This window comes from Stegostoma tigrinum, chromosome 4 (genome assembly GCF_030684315.1).
Source record: "Stegostoma tigrinum isolate sSteTig4 chromosome 4, sSteTig4.hap1, whole genome shotgun sequence".
In the NCBI taxonomy this organism is placed as follows: Eukaryota; Metazoa; Chordata; class Chondrichthyes; order Orectolobiformes; family Stegostomatidae; genus Stegostoma; species Stegostoma tigrinum.
In genome coordinates, this window is record NC_081357.1 from 76421761 (window position 1) to 76435494 (window position 13734).

A 13734-nucleotide genomic window follows, 5' to 3' on the forward strand; every position below is an offset into this window, starting at 1 on the left:
CTGGTTGTGTGGTGCAGTGGGGGGAGGGGACAAACTGGGCTGGTTTAGGGATGCGGTGGGGGAAGGGGAGATTTTGAAACTGGTGAAGTCCACATTGATACCATTGGGCTGCAGGGTTCCCAGGCGGAATATGAGTTGCTGTTCCTGCAACCTTCGGGTGGCATCATTGTGGCACTGCAGGAGGCCCATGATTGACATGTCATCTAAAGAATGGGAGGGGGAGTGGAAATGGTTTGCGACTGGGACGTGCAGTCGTTTGTTGCGAACTGAGCGGAGGTGTTCTGCAAAGCGGTCCCCAAGCCTCCGCTTGGTTTCCCCAATGTAGAGGAAGCCACACCGGGTACAGTGGATGCAGTATACCATCTTGGCAGATGTGCAGGTGAACCTCTGCTTAATGTGGAAAGTCATCTTGGGGCCTGGGATGGGGCTGAGGGAGGAGGTGTGGGGGCAAGTGTAGCATTTCCTGCGGTTGCAGGGGAAGGTGCTGGGTGTGGTGGGGTTGGAGGGCAGTGTGGAGCGAACAAGGGAGTCACGGAGAGAGTGTTCTCTCCGGAAAGCAGACAGGGGTGGGGATGGAAAAATGTGTTGGGTGGTGGGGTCGGATTGTAGATGGCGTAAGTGTCGGAGGATGATGCGTTGTATCCGGAGGTTGGTAGGGTGGTGTGTGAGAATGAGGGGGATCCTCTTTGGGCGGTTGTGGCGGGGGCGGGGTGTGAGGGATGTGTTGCGGGAAACGCGTTCAAGGGCGTTCTCGATCACTGTGGGGGGAAAGTTGCGGTCCTTGAAGTACTTGGACATCTGGGATGTGCAGGAGTGGAATGTCTTATCGTGGGAGCAGATGCGGCGGAGGCGGAGGAATTGGGAATAGGGGATGGAATTTTTGCAGGAGGGTGGGTGGGAGGAGGTGTATTCTAGGTAGCTGTGGGAGTCGGTGGGCTTGAAATGGACATCAGTTACAAGCTGGTTGCCTGAGATGGAGACTGAGAAGTCCAGGAAGGTGAGGGATGTGCTGGAGATGGCCCAGGTGAACTGAAGGTTGGGGTTGAAGGTGTTGGTGAAGTGGATGAACTGTTTGAGCTCCTCTGGGGAGCAAGAGGTGGCGCCGATACAGCCATCAATGTACCGGAGGAAGAGGTGGGGTTTGGGGCCTGTGTAGTTGCGGAAGAGGGACTGTTCCACGTAACCTACAAAGAGGCAGGCATAGCTGGGGCCCATGCAGGTGCCCATGGCCACCCCCTTAGTCTGTAGGAAGTGGGAGGAGTCAAAAGAGAAGTTGTTGAGGGTGAGGACGAGTTCGGCCAGGCGGATGAGGGTGTCGGTGGAGGGGGACTGGTCGGGCCTGCGGGACAGGAAGAAGCGGAGGGCCTTGAGGCCATCTGCGTGCGGAATGCAGGTGTATAGGGACTGGACGTCCATGGTGAAGATGAGGTGTTGGGGGCCAGGGAATTGGAAGTCCTGGAGGAGGTGGAGGGCATGGGTGATGTCACGGACGTAGGTAGGGAGTTCCTGGACCAAAGGGGAGAAAATGGAGTCCAGATAGGTGGAAATGAGTTTGGTGGGGCAGGAGCAGGCTGAGACGATGGGTCGACCGGGGCAGGCAGGTTTGTGGATTTTGGGAAGGAGATAGAAACGGGCCATGCGGGGTTGGGGAACAATGAGGTTGGAGGCTGTGGGTGGGAGGTCCCCTGAGGTGCTGATGTCATGAATGGTGTTGGAGATGATGGTTTGGTGCTCGAGTGTGGGGTCATGTTCGAGGGGGCGGTGGGAGGTGGTGTTGGAGAGTTGGCGTCTGGCCTCGGCGATGTAGAGGTCAGTGCGCCATACTACCACTGCGCCACCCTTGTCTGCGGGTTTGATGATGAGTTTGGGGTTGGAGCAGAGGGAGCGGAGGGCGGCCCGTTCTGCAGGGGGCCCAGCTATGCCTGCCTCTTTGTAGGTTACGTGGAACAGTCCCTCTTCTGCACCTACACAGGCCTCAAACCCCACCTCTTCCTCCGGTACATTGATGACTGTATCGGCGCTGCCTCTTGCTCCCCAGAGGAGCTCGAACAGTTCATCCACTTCACCAACACCTTCCACCCCAACCTTCAGTTCACCTGGGCCATCTCCAGCACATCCCTCACCTTCCTGGACCTCTCAGTCTCCATCTCAGGCAACCAGCTTGTAACTGATGTCCATTTCAAGCCCACCGACTCCCACAGCTACCTAGAATACACCTCCTCCCACCCACCCTCCTGCAAAAATTCCATCCCCTATTCCCAATTCCTCCGCCTCCGCCGCATCTGCTCCCACGATAAGACATTCCACTCCCGCACATCCCAGATGTCCAAGTACTTCAAGGACCGCAACTTTCCCCCCACAGTGATCGAGAACGCCCTTGACCGCGTCTCCCGCATTTCCCGCGACACTTCCCTCACAACCCGCCCCCGCCACAACCGCCCAAAGAGGATCCCCTTCGCTCTCACACACCACCCCACCAACCTCCGGATACAACGCATCATCCTCCGACACTTCCGCCATCTACAATCCGACCCCACCACCCAAGACATTTTTCCATCCCCACCCCTGCCTGCTTTCTGGAGAGACCACTCTCTCCGTGACTCCCTTGTTCGCTCCACACTGCCCTCCAACCCCAGCACCTTCCCCTGCAACCGCAGGAAATGCTACACTTGCCCTCACACCTCCTCCCTCAGCCCCATCCCAGGCCCCAAGATGACATTCCACATTAAGCAGAGGTTCACCTGCACATCTGCCAATGTGGTATACTGCATCCACTGTACCCGGTGTGGCTTCCTCTACATTGGGGAAACCAAGTGGAGGCTTGGGGACCGCTTTGCAGAACACCTCCGCTCAGTTTGCAACACACAACTGCACCTCCCAGTCGCAAACCATTTCCACTCCCCCTCCCATTCTTTAAATGACATGTCCATCATGGGCCACCTGCACTGCCACAATGATGCCACCCGAAGGTTGCAGGAACAGCAACTCATATTCCGCCTGGGAACCCTGCTGCCCAATGGTATCAATGTGGACTTCACCAGTTTCAAAATCTCCCCTTCCCCCACCGCATCCCTAAACCAGCCCAGTTTGATCCCTCCCCCCACTGCACCACACAACCAGCCTAGCTCTTCCCCTCCACCCACTGCATCCCAAAACCAGTCCAACCTGTCTCTGCCTCCCTAACCTGTTCTTCCTCTCACCCATCCCTTCCTCCCACCCCAAGCCGCACCCCCATCTACCTACTAACCTCATCCCACCTCCTTGACCTGTCCGTCTTCCCTGGACTGACCTATCCCCTCCCTACCTCCCCACATATACCCTCTCCACCTATCTTCTTTTCTCTCCATCTTCGGTCCGCCTCCCCGTCTCTCCCCATTTATTCCAGAACCCTCTTCCCATCCCCCTCTCTGATGAAGGGTCTAGGCCCGAAACGTCAGCTTTTGTGCTCCTGAGATGCTGCTTGGCCTGCTGTGTTCATCCAGCCTCACATTTTATGGTCCTTCTGTTCATCACCTCAACCACAGTTTCTTAACTACACATTTGGTTAACAAATCCTTCAGCTGTCTAGGCAGTTAACTTTGGAATTCTCTCTCCACATCTCTCCAGCTTGTATCCTATTGTCCTGTAAGACATTCCTTAAAGCTACCTCTTTAAACAAGGTTTTAGTTATCTGACTAATTTCTCCTGCACTCTTCTCAAACATATAGGAACAATTCACTATGTTATCTAAATGTAATTTATTTTGTAAATGAATTTGTGTTGGAAAGTTTCTGTCAGTATCACTGCTGTAAAGCAATTTTGCTTTTTTGATCTGAGTTTGTTTGCCACCTTCAGACTTGAATGATTATTTTGTTAAAGTTTCATATCAGGAAGAAAAAAACTTTAAAAGTTAGTCTCTCCAGCGTCTAGAAGTGGCCATTCTACATGTAAGTCCAGTAGTGGTAGGTTATTTGACATACAAGAATTTTAACAAACTCAGTTCTGTTCTTGTACATGCTCTTCCCAATGTGACCTTTGCATACTGGTTAGCTCTGAGAACCTTTTGCTATTTTCTACTCCATATTGAAGTGCACAGATTAACTTTACTATTTATCCCACTGCTCTAATATGTATTCTGTAGCTAAGATTTAAAAAAATGCCATACATATAAAGCTTTTCAGATGCTGAAAGTATCCCAATTGTCTCACAAGTAATAATTTTTTTTTTATATATGAGGTATAGTCACTGTTCTTATGTATCTTACATTAGACAGATCCACGTCACATTGAAGCCTCACAAACAGAACTGAAATGAGTAATCAAGTACTGTGTTTTTGTCATGTTGGTTAAATGAATTAACACTGGTTCAAAAACTGGGAGCACTCCCTAGATTTCTTCAAAATGTGCTACAGAATCCATGAGACCAGCCAGATAGTAACTTGGTTTTAACATACCAGAACAGCTTTATGAACATATGTATGCACATCTGAATTAGGAGCATTAGACCACTCATTCCCTTATGCCTGTTCCACCATTCAATGGGATCACATCACATTTCCACTTATCCCTGATAAACTTTCATTCCCTTGATTATCAAGAATCTATACCAATCAACTTTTAGCAATGCAAAACACTCTCTGTATTTAATTTACTGTAATTAAACTGGAGTCCTGCAGTGTATTTGAATCCACAATAACGTGATGTCTTGCCTTTCTGCAACTACAATAAAAAAGAATTCTGTGTTACATATAAGCAAATCAAACAGAGCACTAGAAAATTAAGAACTATATGAATAAAAAGAAATAGAAAAAAGCCTGGATATTATCAAAGGAGAGCATATTTTGTATTTTTATCAAGTTATTTTACCGTACAAAATAGCACAGTAAATTATTTCTAATATAATTCTCAGACTGCTTTTTTATGTATTTAAATAAAAAATGTTATATAAAATATTTTGGGTGAAATATTAGTGTTTTTGATTTCCATTTGGCAAGCGTTAAATGTTGATGACATTTTTCTAAAAAAACATCATGCTTGTTCATGCTTCAGCATTAGTATTCTGCCTTCCATGTTCTGAAGAAAGTAGATTTTCATTTTCAGTTTCACCGTCTGGCACCTGCAAATAAGTAAAAGAATCACTACCATGAAAGAGAAACAAAAAGCTTTGATTATGCAAATCCATTGAACTTTTCATTTATGCTGTCAGTTTACAATTTTATTCCTGAATCGAAAGTCATGGCTAAAGCTATCATCGAGGAATTTGAACTTGTGTCTCACATGCCAAGTAACAGGGTACTTGATCAAAATTTTGCAATTTAATACGTAATTGTTGTGTAAAACCATACATTTAGATCCCATCTACATTAGATCTTGCACTTGATAAATATTAATAAGATACGTCATTATGTAAACGTGTGATTAGACTTTTACAAATAAAATAACATATGAGGATCATTGAATAACAATGATTTAGAACTCATATCAAGCATACTGGGCTAACCAAGTGCAGTTTTTGAATGTGAGGCTGGATGAACACAGCAGGCCAAGCAGCATCTCAGGAGCACAAAAGCTGACATTTCGGGCCTAGACCCTTCATCAGAGAGGGGGATGGGGAGAGGGAACTGGAATAAATAGGGAGAGAGGGGGAGGCGGACCGAAGATGGAGAGTGAAGAAGATAGGTGGAGAGAGTATAGGTGGAGAGGTAGGGAGGGGATAGGTCAGTCCAGGGAAGACGGACAGGTCAAGGAGATGGGATGAGGTTAGTAGGTAGATGGGGGTGCGGCTTGGGGTGGGAGGAAGGGATGGGTGAGAGGAAGAACCGGTTAGGGAGGCAGAGACAGGTTGGACTGGTTTTGGGATGCAGTGGGTGGGGGGGGGGGAAGAGCTGGGCTGGTTGTGTGGTGCAGTGGGGGGAGGGGACAAACTGGGCTGGTTTAGGGATGCAGTAGGGGAAGGGGAGATTTTGAAACTGGTGAAGTCCACATTGATACCATATGGCTGCAGGGTTCCCAGGCGGAATATGAGTTGCTGTTCCTGCAACCTTCGGGTGGCATCATTGTGGCACTGCAGGAGGCCCATGATGGACATGTCATCTAGAGAATGGGATGGGGAGTGGAAATGGTTTGCGACTGGGAGGTGCAGTTGTTTGTTGCGAACTGAGCGGAGGTGTTCTGCAAAGCAGTCCCCAAGCCTCCGCTTGGTTTCCTCAATGTAGAGGATGCCGCACCGGGTACAGTGGATGCAGTATACCACATTGGCAGATGTGCAGGTGAACCTCTGCTTATTGTGGAATGTCATCTTGGGGCCTGGGATAGGGGTGAGGGAGGAGGTGTGGGGGCAAGTGTAGCATTTCCTGCGGTTGCAGGGGAAGGTGCCGGGTGTGGTGGGGTTGGAGGGCAGTGTGGAGCGAACAAGGGAGTCACGGAGAGAGTGGTCTCTCCGGAAAGCAGGCAGGGGTGGGGATGGATAAATGTCTTGGGTGGTGGGGTCGGATTGTAAATGGCGGAAGTGTCGGAGGATGATGCGTTGTAAAATGCTACACTTGCCCCCACACCTCCTCCCTCACCCCTATCCCAGGCCCCAAGATGACATTCCACATTAAGCAGAGGTTCACCTGCACATCTGCCAATGTGGTATACTGTATCCACTGTACCTGGTGCGGCTTCCTCTACATTGGGGAAACCAAGCGGAGGCTTCGGGGCCGCTTTGCAGAACACCTCCGCTCAGTTCGCAACAAACAACTGCACCTCCCAGTCGCAAACCATTTCCACTCCCCCTCCCATTCTCTAGATGACATGTCCATCATGGGCCTCCTGCACTGCCACAATGATGCCACCCGAAGGTTGCAGGAACAGCAACTCATATTCCGCCTGGGAACCCTGCAGCCATATGGTATCAATGTGGACTTCACCAGTTTCAAAATCTCCCCTTCCCCTACTGCATCCCTAAACCAGCCCAGTTCGTCCCCTCCCCCCACTGCACCACACAACCAGCCCAGCTCTTCCCCCCCCCACCCACTGCATCCCAAAACCAGTCCAACCTGTCTCTGCCTCCCTAACCGGTTCTTCCTCTCACCCATCCCTTCCTCCCACCCCAAGCCGCACCCCCAGCTACCTACTAACCTCATCCCACCTCCTTGGCCTGTCCGTCTTCCCTGGACTGACCTATCCCCTCCCTACCTCCCCACCTATACTCTCTCCACCTATCTTCTTCACTCTCCATCTTCGGTCCGCCTCCCCCTCTCTCCCTATTTATTCCAGTTCCCTCTCCCCATCCCCCTCTCTGATGAAGGGTCTAGGCCCGAAACGTCAGCTTTTGTGCTCCTGAGATGCTGCTTGGCCTGCTGTGTTCATCCAGCCTCACATTTTATTATCTTGGAATTCTCCAGCATCTGCAGTTCCCATTATCTCTGACGCAGTTTTTGAATGGATCACATAATTAATGCTTACCTCTATGCATGATCCTACCCTAGAATTTATTTGAACGGTTTGTACTTGGTTTCTACATTGTGTTCTCTTGGGACATGTATGGAATAGTTGAACATGAGACCATAGGTGGACTGACTGCCTGTTGCAGTTATAATGTAGATGAATACCATTAACCTATTATCTCTTTGAGGTGTTCTTTCTCTAGCACTAAATTAGCACTAAACTGTATATGTCTATTAAATAATCATTTTTGAAATTCAAAATTCAAGATATCAAAAATAATACCAAATTTGAAGTATTAAAAGCAAAAGGTAAGTGCATGAGCAGTTTAAGTGCAAAATTACTTGTAAGTTATGAATACAGACAAAAAGGATGCTATCCTTCTATAAAATTTTATATGAATATGTAACAATTTCATACCTCCCAGTAAATATCATCATCAAAACAATTTTGATCTGGTGGCTGTCCCCAAAGAGAAATACATAGAATGAAACCTGTGAAGAAAGGAAAAGCATATTTTCAAGTTATAATTATTTATCTCTCCTTTCAGGACATTAATTCTTTCACACAGTAAAAAGAAAGGATTTCATCATGTATGGTCAGTCAGTTCTTAGTTCATTGACATTTACTTCTTGAATAATATTTTTGCTAGCCTTATAAGTAGTTATCAGTCCTTTGAATTATAAGGTACTGGCATAATATTCTATTTACTCCAGTGGAAAAGTGTAGTAGTCCAATATTGATTTTTGTGTTAATGAAAAATGCTGAGAATGGGATAATACCCAAATGAAAAATTGATGAGACTGGTGTAGGTATCTCATAAAACATTTTAATTAATTGTGTGAATGAATGTATATTTTTGTATAATTAACATTCACCTGCCGTGATGTCTTTTGTAGTAATAGGATAGACGTAACAAAGATGAATGGTCTATATGCCCTTTCGCAGAAGACCACAATAAGATAAAAAATATTATAAGCTACTATTATACATATATACAGAAAAACATTCTGAGATTTTTCACCTAATTTAGAAAAGGCTGTGCTGTAGTTCATCTAAATCTAGTCTAGTCTGAATTCCTCACTTCATTTTTAAAAAAATTGGACTGATTTGTACAAGTGTTCATTAGGACATTTGATTTGCTAACCACTCCTATGACTATATACTTAAGGTAGTGTGTGGATATAGGGTAGTCCCTTGGAATAAAAGATGATATTTTGATCTTGGCATAGAGTCTTCTAACATGGGGAAGCTGTTCCATTGCAGATGTAGCTGACAGAGAAACCCTCCAATTCTTACTGCCTGCCACAAGTGTATCAAAAGTACATTATTTAGTTGATAAAGCAGTCAATGTGCTTTATTCACAGTGAACAAGGAAATACCATGTAAGCCAAGCAGAATATATTGTTGAGGCAGGTCCATTTGTCTTTGGTAGTTAATCTTTCATTTACAGAATTTGATTGAAAACATGAGTTTCAACTCAAAATGATTTAACTAATGTAGTTTCAATTTGACATTGAATATGTATCTTCTTATCCCACATTTCTGTGTACAAATCATAATTCTAGCAAAATGAGTTGCCATGAGTTATATTGTAACATGTAAACCTGTAATTTCATATCATCATCTTGACAATTAGACCTTCAGGCCTATAAAACAAGACAATTTGAATAATTATCATAATTAATTTCAGTAGAGGAGGATAGCTTTATATATTAATAATTTATAATGGATAACAAATGGATCTTTGGCCTCCATCAAAGTCAAAGCCTAGTTACTGATTACAAAACAAGTATTCTTTTTCTACTTGATTGATTGTTAAATTAACTGTTGTGAGTGCATCACGCTGAAGATTGTAATTAAGCTATTCACCAAAAAAGAAATATTGGTTGTGTTGTGGTTTCTGACCTGTGATGGTCCCTCCAATAAGGGCCAGAGCAAGGGATGCACCTAATCCAGCAGCTTGATATCCAGCCTGTAGAATACCAGTTCTTCTTGCTGGGAACGTTAGGCCAAGTCTAACAAACAAATATGTTAAACATTAGAAATTCTGCTTTTTACAAACATATTAATTAACAGCAAACATAAGCCATTAGCATTTCAAACCTACTGTACCATTGAATAAGATCATGGCTCCTCTGTGCTCTGAATAAACATTCTAATCTATCCCTGAAAATTTTTGTTTCTCCTGCCAAACAAGAATCTACGCATTTCCACTTTAAAAACACTCGCAGTGCCCTACTTCCACTACTTTCTGAGGCAGAGTTCCAACATTGCACAACTCTGAGAGAAAGGAATTCTTCTTATCTCCATCCTTAAAAGGTCACACCTAATTTTAAAACAATGTTTTAACTTTGAAGACGACTGTGATGAAGAGTCATCTAGACTTTTCGAAATGTTATCTTGTGTTCTCTCCATAGATGCTGCTTATCCTCTGTGATCACCACGAATCATTGTTCCTTTGTCACAAGTAACTAAATTTGGCCTTCTTGATTATGTGCTCTACCTGTATACTAGCTGGAACACCCAAGTTATTTTGTACCACAGAATTCCCCAATCTCTCAACATTTAAAGTAACACTCTTTTTAAAAAATTAAAAGAACTTAACATTTTCCGTCATGATGCTCTACAATCAAGGTTGTTGCAAATACTTCATTGTGATAGTTTGCACTGAAGTGCTGGGCTACCCCATGATTGAATTGGAGATATTTCTTGAAAGTCCTTGTCCAGTGAGTTGTTTAATTATCCACTACCACTCACAATGGGAGTAGTATGACTGCAGAGGTTAGACGTAATTGGTTAGTTGCGGGTTATTTAGCTCTGTCCATCAATTATTGCTTAGTTGTTTGGCATGAAGGTAGTCCTGTATTGTTGCTTTACCAGGTTGACATCTACATTTTAAGTATGCCTGCTGTTGCTTTTGGCATGTTCTCCTGCATTCTTCCTAGAATCAGCATTGATCTCCCAGGTTAATAATTATGGTGGAGTGGGGGAAATACCAGGCCTTGACGTTACAGATAGTGGTTACAATCCGCTAGCACACCGTGCCTCATGGTTACTAAGTTGTGAATTGCTGGATCTGTTTGAAATCTATCCCATTTACTGGGTGGTACTCCACAATAGAATCCTAAGTGTCAAGCTAGGTCTTCACCTCCACAAGGACTGTGTGGTTGTCACATCTACTAAGGCTGTCATGGATGTCATTTGTGAAAAGTAGACTGGTGATGATGAGTTCGAGTTGATTTTCCTTCATATTGATACCCTCTTTGCCTGCTGCAGAACCAACCAGGCAGATATGCCTTTTAGGACTTGACCAACTGAGTTAGTAGAGGTGGTGTGGTCGGTGGTAATGAGCAGAAGGTTTCCTTGCTCATTTTGGACCTAAGTCATGAAACATCATGGGGTTTAGAGCAAATGTTGAGGACTTCCAAGTCAATTCCCTCCCAACTTTATACTACTGTGCCAGAGCTACTGATGGGTCTGTCCTGATGTTTGAATAGGACATAACTAAGGATGTTGATGGTGTTGACTGGGACATTGTCTGTAAGGTATGATTCGATTTCAGTGCAAGATTAACCAGTGGAACTGTTAATGGGGTGGAGGTTGAATATGTATTATAATTATAATTTTAGATTATAATCACAAGGAAAAATTATTCTTTCAGGATCAGGAGATGATAAAAGAACTGTGGAAAAATAGAAAGCAGTAGATTTGCTAAAAGACGTAGAGAACAGTGTGTTTACCTTAAAGTCAGGGTCAAAATTCTGGTTAAGGAACAAGAAGTCAGAACCCATGGTTATGAGAAAAAAAACAGTTCAACTAAGATCTCACTGTGTAAGAAAGCCTGAAATGAAATTTAGAGAGGAAAAGGACATTGACCTTACTTGAGCCAAGAAGTGAGACTAAGTATGTTGTACTACATCAGATCAGAGCACAGAGTGGGCTAAAAATTCTGGGAGTGGTACAATACCATTACCTTAGTGCTAAACTCAAGCAAAACAGTTTGGGACATCCAGTCACAGTTCCATGTTATCTCAAACTATGAGGTTTGGACCTTGAGATATAGAGATGGGGATATTACTGATAACAAATCTAATGGTCATAAAGTCTGTGCAAGTAAGTAAAGAAACCAACTGGAATATTGTAAGGTCAGACGTCACATGACACCAGGTTATAGTCTGCCAGGTTTTTTTGAAATCACAAGTTTTTGGAGTGCTGCACCTTCACCAGCATTTTCCATGACTAATCCAAGCAACGTACACCTTTTTGGGCAATTTAGCATTGTCAGTCCATCTAACCTCCACATCTTTGGACTGTGGAAGGAATCCCACACAGACACAGGGAGAATGTACAATCTCCACACAGAATGTTGCCCAAGGGTGGCATCAAACACTAGTCCCTGGCACTGTGAGTCACTGTGCTGCCCCAACCTAATGTCTGGGTGCTCCCTTAGCCCATATCTTCTTGGGAAAGAGCATTGAAACAACTTTTCTGATTCGACCCAGCTGATAATTGGTGCCCATGCTTTTTGCCAAATCACAACTGGACAAAATATTTGACAGAAGCTCAGTTCCTGATGCAGCCATCACAAAAGAAATACTGTTGTCCTAGCCCAGATTGCACTTCAATAGTGCAAATTTCCTACTGCAATATTGGGATTATTAAATCACCAAATATCTATTCAGCGGTTGACTTGGCTGAAGAAGAGCTTAAAATCCAAATTAAGTAGTGTTATAACTCACTAGGGTAGTGCTCTGAAAATCAAGCCTCTCCATTCCAGGAATTGTTACACATTTAAAGATATTTAGCCAAACAACAGTCTGCAATTTACTTGACTAAGGAATTCCAGTTAAAAGAAAAAAAACTTCGATAACAAGGTGTAGAGCTGGATGAACACAGCTGGCCAAGCAGCATCAGAGGAACAGGGAGCTGACATTTTGGACCTAGGCCCTTCTTCAGAAAAAGGGTTTCTGAAGAAGGGTCTAGGCCTGAAACATCAGCCTTCATGCTCCTCTGATGCTGCTTGGCTTGCTGTGTTCATCCAGCTCTGCACCTTGGTATCTCAGATTCTCCAACATTTGCAGTTCCCACTATTTCCAAAAGAACGGGTTTTCTGCACTTAACATAAAAAACTGCATATTACGATCAAGTTGCCTTTAATTAATGGAAATTAGGAAACGTGGATTGCTAACATAACTTTATACATAAACTTTCCTTTTTTTAAAAACTTCCCCCTTCACACTTACAGACTCAAAGACAAACAAGAAACTGATATTGAGGGTGGGAAATCGAAAAATCGTTAAGGAAATACAGTTTGATGGCACTACTGTGGAACATAGCATGCAATAATTTGTTTATTTTAGTTCTTTGTTGTTAGCATGAAGATGTTTGCATACTGATACTCTTTCATTCACTGGTTGAAAATTAATCCTTTCATTGCATTTAAGCATGTTTTATTCTTCCTTCAGTAGGTGACTTACAGAAAAAGGTGAGTGGGACTGGAAGGCAGCTAGCTGTTCCTGGTATCTCCACACAAGGAGAGAGTGAGATTTTGTTTACACTTTCTCTTTGTAGATTAGATGGTTCTTTGCTGCTCTGGCTCCACACAAGCCATAGTCACTTTGTAAGAAGCTAATCAAGATGTTGTCAAGAAATTATTCCCTTCAGATCAAATCCCTTTTACTCCAGGGTATCTACTCTCTGTCTCACTGTTGCAGAGAAAAGTAGCATTGTATGTAACTCATAGTAAACTACATAAACATGATTTTTAAAACTGCAGCCACCTCTTTACACAGCCTTCTTTGTTTAAACCAGGATCTTCTATTTTTATTTAGTCTGCAGAATAAAATCAAAGGAAATAAAAAGATGTACTCTTCAAAAAAGAGAATGGAAAAGTATAGAAAAGTTTGCATTGCAAAAGGTGAAAAAATTCTCAGTTTCTACTCTTAACGCCAAGTAATGATGATGCAAGGCAAAATGGTGGTATTAGAACAAATAAACAAAGATGTGTTCAATAGAAGATAACAAAGTGTGGAGCTGGATGAACACAGCAGGCCAAGCAGCATCTCAGGAGCACAAAAGCTGACGTTTTGGGCCTAGACCCTTCATCAGAGAGCTCTCTGATGAAGGGTCTAGGCCTAAAACGTCAGCTTTTGTGCTCCTGAGATGCTGCTTGGCCTGCTGTGTTCATCCAGCTCCACACTTTGTTATCTAGGATTCTCCAGCTTCTGCAGTTCCCATTATCACATGTGTTCAATAAATGTGTGAATGCAAAAAAAAACACGATTAACAATAGTTATCCTCCCAAATGGGGCAAAGATTACAATTG

The 13734-nt window shown here is 44.1% G+C and overlaps 1 protein-coding gene across 3 annotated transcripts in view; it reads right to left on the reverse strand.

The window, feature by feature from the left end:
• Positions 1-3452: 3452 nt before the first annotated feature.
• Positions 3453-13734, reverse strand: part of rhag (Rh associated glycoprotein) — a 40249-nt gene continuing 29967 nt past the window's right edge. For all 3 annotated transcript variants that reach the window (XM_059645439.1, XM_059645440.1, XM_059645438.1), the window contains 3 exons: positions 9315-9424; positions 7827-7900; positions 3453-5094 (listed from right to left, as the gene is read on the reverse strand). In XM_059645439.1, the coding sequence (XP_059501422.1) occupies positions 5017-5094; positions 7827-7900; positions 9315-9424 (262 nt within the window). In that variant the 3' untranslated portion in view covers positions 3453-5016. The remainder of the gene's footprint in view (positions 5095-7826; positions 7901-9314; positions 9425-13734) is intronic.